The 17,623-nt window shown below is 39.7% G+C and overlaps 1 protein-coding gene and 1 pseudogene across 2 annotated transcripts in view; one reads left to right on the top strand and one right to left on the bottom strand.

Annotated features, from left to right (window-relative positions):
* Positions 1-6,774: 6,774 nt before the first annotated feature.
* Positions 6,775-17,623, bottom strand: part of LOC138157192 (protein disulfide-isomerase A4-like) — a 38,704-nt gene continuing 27,855 nt past the window's right edge. For both annotated transcript variants that reach the window (XM_069082769.1, XM_069082759.1), the window contains exons 8-10: positions 10,371-10,527; positions 9,295-9,528; positions 6,775-7,555 (exon numbers count right to left, since the gene is read on the bottom strand). In XM_069082769.1, the coding sequence (XP_068938870.1) occupies positions 7,140-7,555; positions 9,295-9,528; positions 10,371-10,527 (807 nt within the window). In that variant the 3' untranslated portion in view covers positions 6,775-7,139. The remainder of the gene's footprint in view (positions 7,556-9,294; positions 9,529-10,370; positions 10,528-17,623) is intronic.
* Positions 11,736-13,571, top strand: LOC138157199 (14-3-3 protein zeta/delta pseudogene; annotated as a pseudogene).

A 17,623-nucleotide genomic window follows, 5' to 3' on the forward strand; every position in this document is an offset into this window, starting at 1 on the left:
TGAAGATGAACTTCTCTTGCTTATAAAGAGAAAAGCTCTGATTCTGGTATCATTCCTTATCAGAAAAGTCCTACTTTTCAAGTGTTCTTGATTTTAATAGTGTTAACTGACCAAGATGTATACATCTGAATTTGTTTCTCCCTCATTCCCCCTGCCCCACCCTATTCCCCTTGATTGGTCTTTTGGGAGGAATTTTTTTAAAAAATATTTTCAATTCCAGATTCTCTCCCTCCTTTCACCTTCTCCCCCCATCCATCCACTGAGAAGGCAAGAAATAGAGTATGGAGGGGGCACTCCTAAAGAGGTGCAGTGGAGAGCAATGGAAAGTGATGACTGCTGTCAGAACCGTGTTCAGATTCACCGGTACTGCACTATTCCACCTGTACTGCACTATTTGTATGGCCTTAGGTCAATCATTTGACTGTTCTGAGCCTCAGTTTCCTCATCTGTTAAATATGTTGATTGGACCAATGACCTCTGTTTCCTTCCAATTTTCCATTTATAATCTAATAGCCTAAGGGCTAAAAACAAAGAGTAGTAATGGAAGAACTGTTGATGAAACACTTGAGCTGTGGGCACTTGCAGATATGTATCTCATTTAGGGCTGTACCTGGGGACATACTGAAAGTGTAGAGTCTTGAAAGGTATAATAACCCCCAGGAGGTAACCTGAACTCTTTATATAATTGGGTTTCTTTAATTATAGGTTCCTAAAGATAATATTGCCCTTCCTATCACCACTTGTTTTCCAGTCCACAACCAAGACTTTAATAGTGAACACTTGGGGCCAGGTAGGAAAAGAGGGAGTCATTTTTGACCCCCACATGGCTCCCTCTACTATGTCTTGGTACGCTGCAATGGTCAGGTTTAAATAGAGGGAATTTAAAAGCTCAAGAGTTGGGAGTGGCCAGGTGGTGCAGTGAGTAAGAGTGCCGGCCCCAGCATAGGGAAACCTGGGATCGGTTCCGGCCTCAGATACTCAACTCCCACACAAAAATAACAGACTGTGTAACTTTGAGCAAATTACTTAACCCCGATTGCTTAAAAAAAAAAAAAACAAAACCAGCTCAAGAGCCACCATCCTCAGAACCAAGAACCACCAGCAGGGAAAACATCATGTTGGAATTAGCAAATAGGCAAAGGATAGAGAACAGGGGATCTGAACGTCTCAGGGATGTGCTCCTAGCTCTAATATCATAGGATAGAAAACTACTCTGGACAGAAGAACCTCAACCCAGAAATCTCTGCTAGAGACATACAAGGGAAAATAGCAATAGATCAACAAAAATAGTTATATGGTACCACAGTGCCAAGAGACAGAGAGAGACAGAGAGACAGAGACAGAGGACACACACACAGAAACAGCAGGGATGGAGAGACAGACAGAATGTCATGGAATCTGAAAGGTTTTGCGTATCATCTGGTCCAATTCTTATTTTTAATAACTGAGGAAACAGCAGTCCAGAGAGGCTGTGATTTGCTAAGGGTCACAGACCATGATAGGAAAGTACCCGGACCCCTTAGGGATCTCCGGATTCCCAATTCAGGGCTCTTTGCACTTAGATCCATTATCTCTGAATACAGAAGAGATGGAGGAACCTGTTTTATTAACAGACACACAGAATCTCCAAGGTCATTCAGCCTGGTCCCTACTTGAACTGGAATGTCCTCTACAACAAAAAGAATTAAAGATGTGGCTGTCTGGCCCACAATATCCCTCAATGCTCCCCATTGGGAAATATTTAACAAAATCAGTAAAAAAAAATACAATGAAACACAGATAATATTATATTTTGAAACTAAGTTAACATGCAGCCCACAGGGATCTTTAGATACGGTGTGGTGTCCCGTTTGTCTTTTGAGTTTGATACCACCTGATCTGTGATGTACCTGACTCATGAACATCTACCTAAAGGCCTCCATTACCCAGATAACTTAATTCTGTTCTTAGGCAGCTGTTTTGTTTTTTAAAGGAAGTTTTTCCTTATACTAAAGTGCAATCTACTACCTGTTAACTAATGTGGTTGATTAATGGAGAAAGGTTTTTGGGGGATATGATAGACCCTATTCAGCAGATGTTTTTGAGTTAGAAAACAGATGAATACATTTCATCAGAAGGGACCCACAAGTGAACTTTCATCATGAGCCCCTTCACCATCTCTGGTCCTGCCATCACTTTCTCTGCCCATATAAAAGGACCATTTGCTGCCTCCTCTCTTCTCCCACTCTCACCCTTGTGTGAGGAGCTTTTTTGGAATCTAACAGGTGGTCCTCCTTTCCCTTCTAATGGTGCCTCTGTAACCTAAGCTTACACAATTACAAAGTTAGATGTACATGAGGGAACCAGATTTATTTTTACATTGGGAATGTAGGAGCAATGAGAAAAGACAGCACTGTAGCTAGCAAAAGAAAGCATGAGACAAGCAGCTGTTCAGCGTGACAAGCTGTAGGATGCTGAAAGCTCTCCACCACCTGGTCTTGCCTCATTGGGAGAGTGGAGGGCACTAGAAATGCTGACTTCCCATCCCCTAATAAAATAGGGGTGCCTTGTCTCCTCCCCACTTATAAAAACACATGCTTACTACACTGGCATGCAGTGCTCTCCTGGTTGATGGGGAGGCACAATGTCTTTAGAAGACAAACTCCCTCCCCTCAAGAAGCTTCCAGTCTGCAGGGATGGGGGAAGGTACAGAAACGAGACAAACCCAGAGAACTATAAAACATGTAATGGGCTAAGTGATCCAAATGCCTCACTCACCCCTCCAAATGAGGGCTCACTTCCCCACCTTTCTCTCCCCTTTCCTTCTCTCTGAGAACTCTACTGGGCTGCCCCCATATCCCATTTCCAATTCTGCAAGCCCTCTGTTTGGTCTATTAACCAACTCGATGAAGATGATGATAAAGATGCAGCAAATGAATGACAAGGTAACTAGACTGGGGAGCCTCTGGGAGTTCTCTTTTTGCCTGATGCTCATCTTCCCAGACTTTTTCCATTCAACTTCCCACAACACCCTCTAAATTCAGCTACATTAGTGACTCTTATACAGGATACTCCATTTCTAGACTGCAGCTTTGCACTTGGCTGACCCCCTAGAAGGCCCTCTCTCTCCTCACCTAGGCCTCAGCTTTCTTGGCTTTATGGCTCTGCTCAAATCCTACCACCTGCAGGAGGCTCACTGTCCCCAACCCACCCCCTTCTTTCTGAGATTACCTTCCATTCATACTATATATGTCTTGTATGCACACAGTTGTTCTCTCCTCCACCACCTTAGATTACATGCTGCTGTATCTCTTAATCTCAGTGTTCTAGGCAGCTCTGACAATATACGTGACAGATGCATGTTGTTTCCTTCACCCCTCAATACATACAAAGTGTTAGTGATCTAGGCAATTCTCTGAGAATAAATGTTACAGATGCCTTGAAAGAGGTGAGGGTAAGGGGAAAGGCAGTCTGGCTCCAGAAGTAAGGTCTTTGCTAGGGAGTCAGGTTTTTATACACAAAGCAACAGGTGCCACCCTGAAACAGGGGATCCTATTTTAAAATACTCTTCAAACAAAATAGCCTACATTGAACAGTTTTGCTGAGAGGCAAATCTTCAAACTCCAGTTCTGACCCAACCTGGGTAGATAACCAATGGGCTAGGTTCACTGACCTACTAAAATCTGGAGTGACCCCAGAGAAAGTGATCTGTACCTGGTCAATCCCAGTTTAGTAGGCCTGGAAAACTAATTCACACCAAAGGAAAGGAAGCCAACCAGTATTGCTGTAGGGTGGGTACTAGAACTCCAAGGATAAAATCCTTGTGATCATAAAATGTACTCCCTAATATAAATAAAAATCACAAAACCTGGAACTTGTGCAAAGCAGAAGCTGGAGATTTGTTGCTGATTTACAGAATGGATTTTGTAGTACTTCCTCAGCCCCTGGGGATACATTTACCCACAAATGTGCTCCAGCTGGCTCTGATATTTGGACAGAATCACCAGAAAGTATTAAGTGAAATCACACAAATGATGATATATGGGACTGAAAAAATGGTTGCAACCAAACTGAATTGGTTTGAGCTGTGTCAGTTTCTTCTTCTGCTCAATGGGTATTAATGATCAGTTTACAGCTTACTTTATGAAGACCAAATGTTTAAAGGTAATTCAAACTTCACAACCCTCCCCACTTCCCAACCCTGTTCCACAGTAGTTTACTGGGCCTCTAGGGGGTGCCACAGTGCTGAATGCTGGGCCTAGAGTAGGAAAGGCCAGAGTTTAAACCTGGCATCAGATACCCTTTCCACTAATCTAGGAAAAGAGATCGTATATACTCTTATAACAATAAAAAATAAAAATCGGAGTCCTGGCCTTGGAGTCAGAAAGACCTGGGATGAAGCCTTGTGCTATACTAGCTGTGTGACCCTAAGCAAGCCTAAGTACTTACCCTCAGTGCCTGAGACAAGTCACAGAACTCCACTGATCGAGGATTTCCTCCTAGGGAGTTCTCAGCACCAATGATTTCCAAAATTTTGACCACACTCCCATCAGTGACAGATGGCTTCTGGCTTCTGCAGGGACAGGAAAGGATTTTTCCCAATGGTACCCACACAGGTACTGCCAGGGGTACTCTGGTTAAGTTTATCCTGAAGACTCTCGGTAAGGAAGACAGGCTAGGAGCTTACATAACTATGGGAGATAGAATGGTGGAGATGTGGTTGCTGGGAGACAACATCCCTTAATTGGCTATCAGAGTGAGGGTGGGATCAGGACAACCTTCCCATCATTGGAAAACCACAGGTATAGTTCAGAACTAGAAATCGCCTAAGGGTTGGCCACAGGAATTCAAGAACACCTGCTAAGAAACAGAATGGCCCTCCATGTGAGTAAAATCACGAATCTTTGACTTATTGAAAGTTTTAAGACAAAGTTTTCCACAGAGCCATCCTGAGAGGTCAGAGGGTACCATCTCTTCCCTCCCCTAACCTCAAACTTACCCACAGTCACACAGCTCATTTCAGATTCAGGATCATAATTGGCTGCTTTCTTTTCTTGCTGGGGCCATGGAGTGGCAGCAGGCCCCTCTACAATAGCTGCTACTGACTGAAGAATCTGGGCTCCCCCTCACCTTCCAAATTCAGTCAGCTGGGATGCCCTTTGATTGACTTCTACAAAGTCCAGTGAATGATACCCAGTGTCTAGCAAAGCATATGACACCCCCCACCAACACATATACTCAATATTCATTGCTGAATTGATGATGGTTCTGAAAAGGTGTCATAAGGACATTCATGGTTCTAAAAAAGTAAAAAACTTACAAAAATTGTGTAATTAATGTGTTTGGATTAACAGGTCAGAAAGGCTTCCACGGCAAGATTTTTAGCAATCAACCAACAAGCCGACCAATTCTGATGCTGCCAGGTTCCAAAATGAGACCTTCCAGGTCCTTGAGGATCTTACATTCTACTTCTACTGGCTTAGGAGGTAAATAAGATCAGCTACAGCCAAGGCTGTACTGTTTCAACATCTTCTTTCTGTGCCCTTTCCTTACACAGGGCAGGCCCTCAGATGGTTGATTCCAATGTGCATATTAGGTATCCAAGTACCCTATTTTTTCACCCTCTCCTTCCTTTCAAAACAGGAAAATAACTCATTTATATGCTTGAGGGAAGGTGATATGGGGGAACAGGTTTGAAACTACAATGCTCAGAAGGCCCTCTGTTCCCTAGAGAACTCAGAACTTCAGCTCCAGGGGGAGTGAGGAGCCTGTGTTTCTTATCTCCAAGAAAAGAGCACCTGTATCTCATAGACTTGAAGTAGGAAAGAGCTTTCCCTTGGTACCTGGAGTTTTCTTAGCGGAAATCTAGGAAGGTTATTATGCTACCTCCACCTTCCCTCACTGAATTTTGGACTGGCAGGGACCTCAGGCAAACACCCTTCTTTAGGTTGTGTCTTACCAAAAGTCTCCCAGATAATGGCAGGTCCCAGGTGTCCTAATTTAGCATTTTTCCACTTCACCAGGAAATTCTCTTCCCAATAACTTTGTCAAATCTCTCAGATGCAGATGTTTTCCAGCAACCTGTTATTTTCATAGCACAGTCCCCAGTCCCTGCTGCATATATGTCCAACATGTCTCCATCACTACAGACTATATGGATTTTTTTTACCTCTGTTAATAAAGTTCCCAAGTGTATATCATATTTCTTTTGGTGAAGAGAGATGATATATCCTGTAAAGTGCTGTCTTTTTTTTTTTTGGATGGAGTAGAAGGGAAGCATTAAAGGAGAGGAGAAACCTGAGAGAAAAACGTTGTAGTGCAGTGGCTAGCATACTGGATATGAACCCAGATGTTACATCTTGGCTCTATTACTATTTACCAGCTGGTGTGACTCTGGATAAGTCATTTAAGCTTTGGTTTGGGGCATTAGTTTCCTCAGCTATAAATATATGAAGGCATTGGATCATAGATGCTACAATTACTGTTCCTCCAAACACGGTCAACAATTATAAACACCCAGGTACCACAGAAGTCACATCTACCCGTGGTCACTCTGTATACCTATCCTTAAGATGGCTTGGGCAGAAAAGGAACTGGCAAATACTGTTATCCTTGGGTGACTGGGTATCAGTTGTTGTGATGGCTCTGACCTGCAGCCTTTTGCACCTAACAGACAAAATTTGATATGGTCAGGCTTCTTTGAAACAAGACAACAAAAATAAAAAAGTAACAATTAAGTTCAATGTAAACTCTAACACTTCAGACGATTAAAAATAAAAAGTCAAAATATCGAAGTGATTTGGCAAAGGTTTTTTTTCTTTTTTAAAATTTAAATTAAAAAAACATTCACACAAAGAGACTTACTGCTTGAGGGTTGGTGAAGTATTAAAAAGAGTAGGTTAAAAAATGAAAGTAATCAAGCCCAAATAATGACAAAAATAGATGTATTTTCCTTAAATATCTGAACCATACTATTACGAGGCATTTATGTCAGTTCCATGTCTGTAACACAATGTGAAATAAAAAAAAAAATCAGATACTGCAACTGCTTTAACACCCAACCCCCTTTTGCCCACAAGGCTCATTTGGTTCCCCATTCCACAACCTTTCATTGGAAAACTACAGTGTATTCATGGCCTTTCCCTTCCTCCTCTTGGCCTTTAAAGCTCTTCTTTGGTCCTGCTCAGTTTTGTGCTGTGCTCTTCTATAAATGCACTCAAGGACTCCAAATCTCTCTTCTCATTTTCAAATTTAATAGGGCTATTTTTGTCAGTGCGAGGAGCAAAGTAGATGGTAGGAAATCCTTCCACCTTGTAGTGATCACTGGTCACATCGTTGGCAGTGGCATCCATCTTCGCTATGACCAGGTTTTTCTGATGCTTGTACTTCTTCCCCAATTCAGTGTAGATGGGTTCTAGCTGCTTACAGTGTCCACACCATGGGGCATAGAACTCAATGAGGACATCTGACTTGGGGTCCATCACCAGAGAGTCAAATGTCTTACCCACCACAATCGTTACTGGCCCTTTGTTATTTTTGGGCACAGGTTGGGATTTGATGATTGCCTTTAGTTTTCCTATAGGGAAAAGGAGAGAAGTGATCAGTATTCTACACATCCCACTGCAACGGCACCAAATGGAGCAGCTTCTCAACCTGTCAAGCATGACTAGGTTTACTTATTGCTCAGCCAAGACTCTGCAGTATGATTGCTTCTGATATTCCTTTCCAACCCAGAGCTCCCATAAGCCCACCCTAAAATCTGGTGCCAGAACTGCTGGGACAAGGCTTTAACCACCCACCCCTCCCCTTTAAAATGCAAATATACCTTAGAAAGGTATCTCTTTAACTCCTTAAAAATAAATTGTCAGACTAGCTCTAACATCTGAATTAGAAGACAGCTGGTTCACATATGGACCAGGACTGATAACTTGTTATTAAGAAGGGCCTGAAGGGGGCTTGGGGAGTGGAAAAGACTAACATGAAGGCATTGAAGATAACCTGGAAACTGACTGCTCCAACAGAGCTGTTTGGAATAGATCTATTTGACAGAAAAAGTGCTTCTTGATTTGGTATCAAAGAGATAGAATACCATGTGACATTTCATTTATCCAGTTCTATTAGGAACTATAGTGGGGGGGTAGGGATGTTCCACATTGAGTTTTCAAAGCATGTATGAACAACAAAATATGTTCTATTTTTTAAAATTTCGGATGGATCCAAGGAACTCAAGTCTTTAAAAAATGTATCACACCTGGTCTTCTTAGGGAATTACTGCTATTTTTTGCTTATTTTAATTTGTCACTGACAAGTGCCAGCTAACAGAAGAAAAGATATTCCTGCCTCTATACCGAATCCTGCCCCCACAGACAACAGCAAATCACATACCATTCTAAACAAGATTAAACAAGAGTAAAAAGACTAAGTGAGGGGCTAAGGGACTTTTCAATGAGTAAAGTGCATGAAAACAAGTTGTATATAATAGAAACTCATGGTTTCAGATATAATCCCTTTTTTGTTCTTTGTGTGTTCATGTTTATGAGGTTGAGTAACAAAAAAAATTTAAAAAAATAAAGCACATAGGTGTTTTTGTTTTATCTCGTTCTTATTGTTTGCTTTTATGACGCCTGTTTGGTCTGCTCTAGGACCTGTTTTGCTTATTTCCTTTTGGACTATTTATTGGATAGCTGAGATTGCCTGAACAGTCATTCTATGCATGAGTAATTGTAACTGTAAAATGGATAATGAATATTACATTTTAAAGCAAGATCAGGAAGAGACTAATGCATATGCATTACCAAAGGGAAAAATATAACAGAGACTATAATCAGTCCTTGATTACAGTATTCCTTGAGGAAAAGCTTAGGAACCTATCACATAATTCAATAAACATTTATTAAGCCCTACTGTATTATGTGCTAAGCACTTGCTAGAGGCTACACAGATGGTTTTGTTTTAATTGTTGCTGTTTTCTTCTTTAGTTTTGTTCTCCATACTCAGGGGAACCTGAGATCATACTCATCTCCTTCCTTCTGCAAGGAAATGAAGGTGCTGCCTCAGGTCTGTGATCATAGGAAGAAAAAAGGGAGTAAAGGGTAGGTGAGAGGAAGTTTAAGTTTGTTAGAACTTTTTCAAAAAGAAGAGGCTGGGACTAGCAGCACACTCAAAATAATAAGAACCAAAGATCTGAGATTCCACTTCATGCAGAACAGATCAAGAATTAATGGTGGTCTAGCCGCCTTTAAAGACTTTAGTGGCCTCCAAAATTTCACCTATGCAAGCCCTCCTGACATAATTTTGTCATCCCTGTTAATTCACCTTTTTTGAATGCCATCACAAAGTCTCTGAGAGTATCGGAATCAAATTCCTCTGGTTCCATGGCATACTTCTTGCCACCCTCAGCTAGGATAGCTACGTTGATCTCTTCACCACTGTCACTAAGTCCCAAGTCCTTCACTTCAGAAGAGTAGTCATCCTCATCAGCAATGGCAAAGGTATATTCAGGGAAGTCCTTAGCAACTTCCAAGACCTTGTTCCTCCAATACTGCGTGGCTAAAAACCAAATGGAATACATGACAATTAGTGAAAAAACCTGCACTGAAGGTTTCTAGCTCAAGTTTCACAAGATGTTTAAGGTTCTGCTTAGAATATATACCAATGAGGCAGAAATTCTGAGTTTTCTCTACAATGTCTAGACAAAAAAAGTTTAACTATACTTTTGAAAGTATACCCCAAAAGAGACCCCAAAAAAGCATTAAAAATACATAGAAGAAAAATCAGAAGGGGACAGAAAAGTCAATTGTTAAATTTAATATATGCCTTTAAAAAACAAATTATGTATAACAAAGTTCATGGTTTCATATATAATCCTCTGATTCTTTCTTTGTATAGTAGAATATTTTGATTTGTAGGTGATTTTTAAGTTCATAATTTAAAAAACCCAAACTTTTCAATGGAGGGAAGTAAATTCACATCGAATAAGTCTGGTGAGAACTATGCATGTATTAAAACATACTGGGGGGAGCTAGATGCTGGGGACCTGCCTTCTAATTCAGGTTTTCTGCCACTAGCTCTAGTTCAATGCTGCAAGTTACTTTGAAGGGGTGAAGTTTCCTCATTTGCAAAAAATTCCTATGGTGCTTTCCAGCAATATGATTCTGATCCTAGTCTATGCCAGATGATTTCTGGGGAGACTAAAACAAATGGTTATCCAGAATAGAAGCATAATGAAGAATGATTCTGAAGGTGTGGAAATATCACAACAAAAAACATGTATCTGGTGCAAAAGTTGTGGCCTCAGTCACTCCCACAAAAGTCATTAACCTTCAAAGACCTCTGAAGAAAGATTTAAAGTAATTACATGAGTGATCTGCTGGACAAATATCCTTGCTTACCAACTCTATAGTCAAAACTGAAGTCCACAGTGTAATAGACAACGACCAGAGGACGTTTAGCATATCTCTTGGCATCATTGGAAGTTGTGCGATGACCAACTAATGGCACAGCATGCTTCACCACATGGTCCCTGATGGCAGCCCCTTCAGTGGATTCCTGTTTCAAACATATATGACTGATATGAAGTACAATACAACAGAGAAGGGGAGCTATGTCTGAAATGAACACTCAGATTTCATCATTAGTAGAGTTCTCAGCTAACAAAGGACAGAGAGAGGCATGATGTGATAGAAAGTTGCTTACTTTAAAAGACTTTACTGCTAGAAAAATTACCCCAAAGCAGTGACCATGCTTATAACAGCAATATTACCAGGTTAAAATAAGAATACAAAGTTGGATACCATCTGCCCTTACTGAAAGAGGAAAAGTCAAGAAAGGCATTGTACAAAGAAAAATGATCTTTTAAAACATGATGGCTAAAGAAAGTCTTTTTCATCTCTAGAATTTTGATGTTACTCTATGGGAATATGCTAAAATTCCTTAGATGGGGAGATCCAAGCTATTTTTATTAGTAACACCAGGTATTTATTTTATCATCATAATAATTCATTTATGTCCAAAATAAAAGATCAAATAGAGGAACTACTAAACTCTAAACGGGAAAAAGTTAAAGACCCCACAGTTCATAAAGTATTACTTCATACAAACTCCAGGAATTATATACCAAAGAAGAAAAAGTTAACAAAAATGGCACAGAAATATCGAATTTTGAAAAGCATCTGGCTATACTTATACTGGAATTACAAAAAGCCCTTTTTGAGTTTAATGGCATGACTCCAACCACTAGACCAATTGAACCAAGAGAATGTCTAAAAATGTATAAGTACAATGAACAGATACATTCTCCCACAATATCTGACATAAAGGTACAAAAACATTTCAGTCTTGCACACAGCAATATATGGGTTGGCTACTGCCACAGTAAGAACCGTAGGAGGAAATATGGAACTATCAACAAATACTGTCAAGGACAAGCATCAAACACCACCATGACAGACATCACACCATGACAGAAGCAACTTACAGAAAGCTACAGAAGATCTAAGGACACACTAGGCGATTACAGCTATACTACAAAAATTACAATTGGTCACATCAATTATCTAGCTAGTACATATAGCAGAAAATTTGAATGTATGTTGTCCAATAAAAGGCAACAAAAAGTAAACATGTAGAAAAAAATCCAGAAAACAAAAGTGTAATAAGAAATCATTGATTTCTTTAATCAGCAAAACTTAAAACAAAGGTCCAGTCAACACAAAAAGTCAAAGCAGCACAAAGAACAAAATCAACTATTTAACATCAAGAAGCAAAGAAATTGGCCACTGCCACCGCCCAGAGACTGCTGAACCCCTTGTCCGTCCGTCTGCTGCCGCCACTCACTCCAGGCACAGAACATTCAGTCATGGATAAAAATGAGCTGGTGCAGAAGGCCAAAGTGACTGAGCAGGCTGAGAGAGATGATGACATGGCAGCCTGCATGAAATCTGTAACTGAGCAAGGAGCTGAATTATCCAATGAGGAGAGGAATCTTCTCTCTGTTGCTTACAAAAATGTCGTAGGGGCCCGAAGGTCATCTTGGAGGGTTGTTTCAAGTATTGAGCAAAAGACGGAAGGTGCTGAGAAAAAACAGCAGATGGCCCGAGAATACAGAGAGAAAATTGAGACCGAACTAAGAGATATTTGCAATGATGTACTGTCTCTATTGGAAAAGTTCTTGATTCCTAATGCCTCACAAGCAGAAAGCAAAGTTTTCTATTTGACAATTAAGGGAGACTACTACCGTTATTTGGCTGAGGTTGCTGCTGGTGATGACAAGAAAGGAATAGTGGGATCAATCACAACAGGCATATCAAGAAGCATTTGAAATCAGCAAAAAGGAGATGCAACCAACGCATCCTATAAGACTGGGTCTGGCCTTGAACTTCTCTGTGTTCTATTATGAGATCCTGAACTCTCCAGAGAAAGCCTGCTCCCTTGCAAAGACAGCTTTTGATGAAGCCATTGCTGAACTTGATACATTAAGTGAAGAATCATACAAAGACAGCACACTAATAATGCAATTACTGAGAGACAACTTGACATTGTGGACATCAGACACCCAAGGAGATGAAGCTGAAGCAGGAGAAGGAGGGGAGAATTAACCAGCCTTCCAACTTTTGTCTGCCTCATTCTAAAATTTACACAGTAGACCATCTGTCATCCATGCTGTCCCACAAATAGTTTTTGTTTAAGATTTATGACAGGTTTATGTTACTTCTATTTGGATTTCTATATTTCCCATGTGGTTTTTATGTTTAATATTAGGGGAGTAGAGCCAGTTAACATTTGGGGAGTTATCTGTTTTCATCTGAGGTGGCCAATATGGGGATATGGAATTTTTATACGTGTTTTACATGTTTGGCATAGTACTTTTGGTATGTTGTGGTTTCACAAGGCCAGTATTAAAACAGCAAAGAAAACTGCCTACATATTGGTCTGTCATGGGGGGGGGGGGGGTTAAAGGGATAATTGGTTCCAGCCACAGGTGTAGTTATTGTGGGTACTTTAGGGTTGGAGCACTCATGGCTATGGTAGAAACAGATGTCCCATAGATATTACATGTCATTCCATGTGTATCTGTGGAATACACAGTCTCAACATGTACACCTTTATGATTGCAGTTGCAAAAGTGTTCCTTAAGACAAAATTTTAACCCAGTCAATTTACTCTGGAGAAGGGCAGAAACGGTTCACATTCCATTATTTGTAAAGTTACCTGCTGTTCGCTTTTATCATTTTTGCTACACTCATTTTATTTGTATTTAAATGGTTTAGGCAACCTAAGAACAAATGTACAAGTAAAGATGCAGTAAAAATGAATTGCTTGATATTCATAAAGTCACTGTATATCAAGCACAGCAGTAAAACAAAAAACCCATGTATTTAACTTTTTTAAGGTTTTTTGCTTTTGTGATATTTTGGATACTTGCCTAACATGCATGTGCTGTAAAAAGAGTTAACAGGGAAATAACTTGAGATGATGGCTAGCTTTGTTTAATGTCTCATGAAATTTTCATGAACAATCCAAGCATAATTGTTAAGAACATGTGTATTAAGTTGATGTAAGTGGAATAAAGGTTTTATGAATGGACTTTTCAACTACTTGCTCTACAACTTTTCATGTAAATCAGATCTTTAGTTCTGAAACTTCTCTAAAGGAAACTGTACATTTTGAAGATTTACTTCCCACTGGTAGCTATATTATGGGCTTAAAAAAAGTTTAAGTGTAAAATTATCAAATGGCAAGAGTTCCATGTGTTTCATATTGCTCCAAACACTGCTCCCCTCTCCACCACCCTGATTTTCAGTTACTCTTTTAAAACAAAAGGTGGTAGTCTGAATAAAATCATATGTTCCACCTAAAAAAAAAAAAGCAGCAAAGAAATCAGGGGCAAGAGAAAATCCCTGAAGAAGGATGTGGAACCTTTCTGGTCATCTATACAGTTGGGTCAAACAAGAAACAGAAAGCTTGAACACTGTTAATATAATCAATGAAAAAAGTTATCATCCCAGAGGTGACTGAAAGCCTTGTTAGCTTCTCTGAAAAACCACAAAGTAGCCAGGTAAGGTCCCTAAAAATCGGCCTAAATGTTTCACAATGTACATGAATTGGCAGCAAGGCATTTTAGCAGGCATATAGCGCAATTTTACTTTTCTTAAAAGAAGGCAGTGCATCTCTATTATCAAAGGACTAGAAAATTCACAGCCCCTTATCTGTAGGTCAATTATGTGTTTGTAAATTTTATACAAAGCATTCACAACTTCTATGACACAAAAGGACACACTGGCTAAGGAGTAATAGGAGTGTGCCCAGGAGTGCTGCTGGGCTCAAATGAGATGATATATACAAAAGCACTTTGCAAACCTTCAAGCCCTTTAGAAATGCCAGTTATTTTCCCTGTTATTAATTAGCTTCCAGTCACCAGGCCTCCTGTCTGGTGATGACTTCATTCCCTGAGCTGCACTGCAGAGCTCAAGCACTGTCTATAGAGCAACAGGGATATTCTAGCAAATATTCAAGAACCAGATTCTTTGGGGGAAAAAAAACTTAATCTACATTAACACTTTCTCAAGCCTAAACAATTACAAAAACAATAAATCAGGGGCGGCCAGGTAGCACAGCAAGTAAGAGCACCGGCCCCATAGTTGGGATGACCTGGGGATCGAATCCGGGCTCAGATACTTAGCACCACACCCAGAAATAACTGGCTGTGTAATCTTCAGCAAGCTACTTAACCCCAATTGCTTTATTAAAAAAACAAAACAAAACAAAAAAAACAAATCAAACTGGGATTTGTAGCAATTGTTGATTTCTTAGCTATAAATTTTTCACACTGAAAATTTAACAATCTGATGTCCTGAGCTCTTTCAAGTTGGCTCCAGAAGACTCCTGAATGTACCAAAAAGTCCAAATGGTTTTAGAGAGCAGCTTTTTTGGGGGGGGAGAGGGGGGAAGGCAGGGCAATTGGGGTTAAGTGACTTGTCCAAGGTCACACAGCTGGTGTTAAGTGTCCGAGGCCACATTTGAACTCAGGTCCTCCTAACTCCAGGGCCAGTGTTCTATTCACTGTGCCACCTAGCTTCCCCAAGAGTAGCTTTCTAATTCTGTAATTACTGAACCAGCTGCTCAGAAAGTGCCACAACATGCATGCCACCTTTGGTAAGGCAAAGTCATTAGCTCAGTTCCTTATTCATGATTTTTTCATGTACTATAAATCTAATAAAAAGGACTCAAGTTTAATGGAGAATGATAAAGAATTGATGTCCACATGAAAAAATGTTATCTATTTAAAACATTCCCACACAATATTAAAAATAATTCATTTTTTAAAAGGTATTTTTTTCAGGGACACCATTTAAGTCCATTACAGACATGCATACCCTTAAATACATTATCTCTCTCCTAAAAGGAGCCAAGTATGACTTCCAAATTAAAGGAAATGAACCAAAATACCTTTTAATGACTGTATATGGATCATATCAAGTTAGCTGGTCACACACACAAAAAACAGCTTCTTCAATCTGTGGAATTTTCCCCCCAATGATAGAAAAATGTCATTTTGATTTAATGAGTATAAAATTCTTAACATACATTAAAGAAAGATAAGAGACTTAACATGATATGTACAGACACCTTGGTTTTCTCTGGGCAAAAAATCAAGAAGGTTGCCATTGGTGGATACATCAAAAAAATAAAAACAAAACCAACCTTACTAGCATTTTGAAATTCAGGCTGAATAAGCTTAAAGCAATTAACACCTACACAATGCCAGTTTTAACGGGCACACCTTTGGTGGGGGCTGGACTTGACTCAGTCTAGTCCCTTTTAGTTTAGGTTTGCTACTGGAATAACAGTTACCAGAAACAGATATACTAAGCCACAGCAAGAAAAGGATCTTCAATAAGAGCAGGCATTGAAGAGAACGTGATTTAATTTAGCTTCGCAAAGCTGCCTTTGCTCAAGCTGCCCATCACAATGCATCCACCAGCCAAGCATCCAAGGCCACCTGAAGCTCCTCCTGGCTGCTTTGTATTCAGTAACCTAACCGTGAGGTCAATAGCCTCAATCAAGACCACAGGATGGTCTAAATAACTTTTAAGGAAAAATGGCCTAACTTGCTTGAGGGAGAGGGGTTAAGATATTACATTCCTCCTAACACACTCTGGGAACTGTAAAAGGTAAAACCTGTAAAATTAAATACTTAGGTGGCATCTCAGCAAAAATCTTGTATGATATTAATAAAACACATAGCACATCACCCTATCACTTTAAGGCAGCTAAAGAAATATAAGAAGACAGACATTCTTAGAGTAGATGATAAGCAGTTAAAAAAAAAAAAACCTAGAGGGTGCAGTGAATAGAGTACCAGACCTGGAGTCAGGAGGACATGAGTTCAAATCTGACCTCAGACACTTAACACTTACTAGCCGCGTGACCTGGGGCAAGTCACTTAACCCCAATTGTCCTGTATTGCCCCCTCCAAAAAAAAAGGCAAAAAAAAATGTAAAGAAATACTTTTGGAGTAAGTAGACATCACTTCATGGAGCAAATGTCAAGGCTGCTAAGAGGTATGTGCTATTGGACTTATCAAATGCAATAAAATCAAGAATGGAATGGATGTCCTCCATGGATGATGATGCTATTAAAGAAGTTGGTCAACAATATACTTTTATTTATTTATTTATTTATTTTTTAAGCAATTGGGGTTAAGTAACTTGCTCAAGGTTACACGGCCAGTTATTATTTCTGGGTGTGGTGCTGAGTATCTGAGCCCGGATTTGATCCAGGTCATCCTGACACTGGAGCCGGTGCTCTTACTCGCTGAGCCACCTGGCCGCCCCTAAGCAATCGGGGTTAAGTAACTTGCTCAAGGTTACACAGCCAGGTGTAACAATATACTTTTAAAGAAATGTAGGGAAAAAATGGCTGAGTCAAAGGAGTTGTTTGTGGAAAAGGGGAAAATTTTCATTGGAATTTGGCACCAGGTCACTGCTGCCAAAAACTACAGAAAGTTTATCCTGAAAAATGAGCAATGAAGATTATCTACTAATTCAGGCTATAAAAATTTAGTACCTACCAAATACTTAGCAAGGCATCACCTGATGGCTAATTTTGGCCATCTTTCATCACTGAAAGGTAACAAATACAGATGTCAAAATATCCCAGAGAACTTAATCAATAAATTGTATTGGAACTGGACCATTATGGAAGAAATGTAGCCCATAATGACCCAATGATTCAGAAAAATTCAAGAACAATGTTTTTAATAGATGTCACTACCCCAAATGCTCATAGTCTCTAAGATCTAAGTAGAAAGACCTGGACAAAGATAGGAAAATAACATGGGAACAGGATTGGGGACCTACCAACCTTGTTGTCACATCTGGCATTAGAATTTTAATATAGATGCTTTTAAATGAGCCTTTAAGAATGAGTTTATATCCTAATATGCTTATTCAACTATCAAAAGTATCAATTTAATCGACCTATGTAATTATCTGTAGAATACTGAATCTAGAGAATAGCAGGATAGTGACTTGTCCAGTTTCTATTTGAACCCCATGGAAAACTGTGGGATAAATAAGATAATAAGAACTAACATTTACACAGAGCTTGAGATTTGCTAATGGCTTTTTATATGGGCAGCAAG

Source organism: Petaurus breviceps, unplaced genomic scaffold (genome assembly GCF_028583685.1).
Source record: "Petaurus breviceps papuanus isolate PSGF00001 unplaced genomic scaffold, PetGlider_PUasm1.0 112, whole genome shotgun sequence".
Taxonomy (NCBI): domain Eukaryota; kingdom Metazoa; phylum Chordata; class Mammalia; order Diprotodontia; family Petauridae; genus Petaurus; species Petaurus breviceps.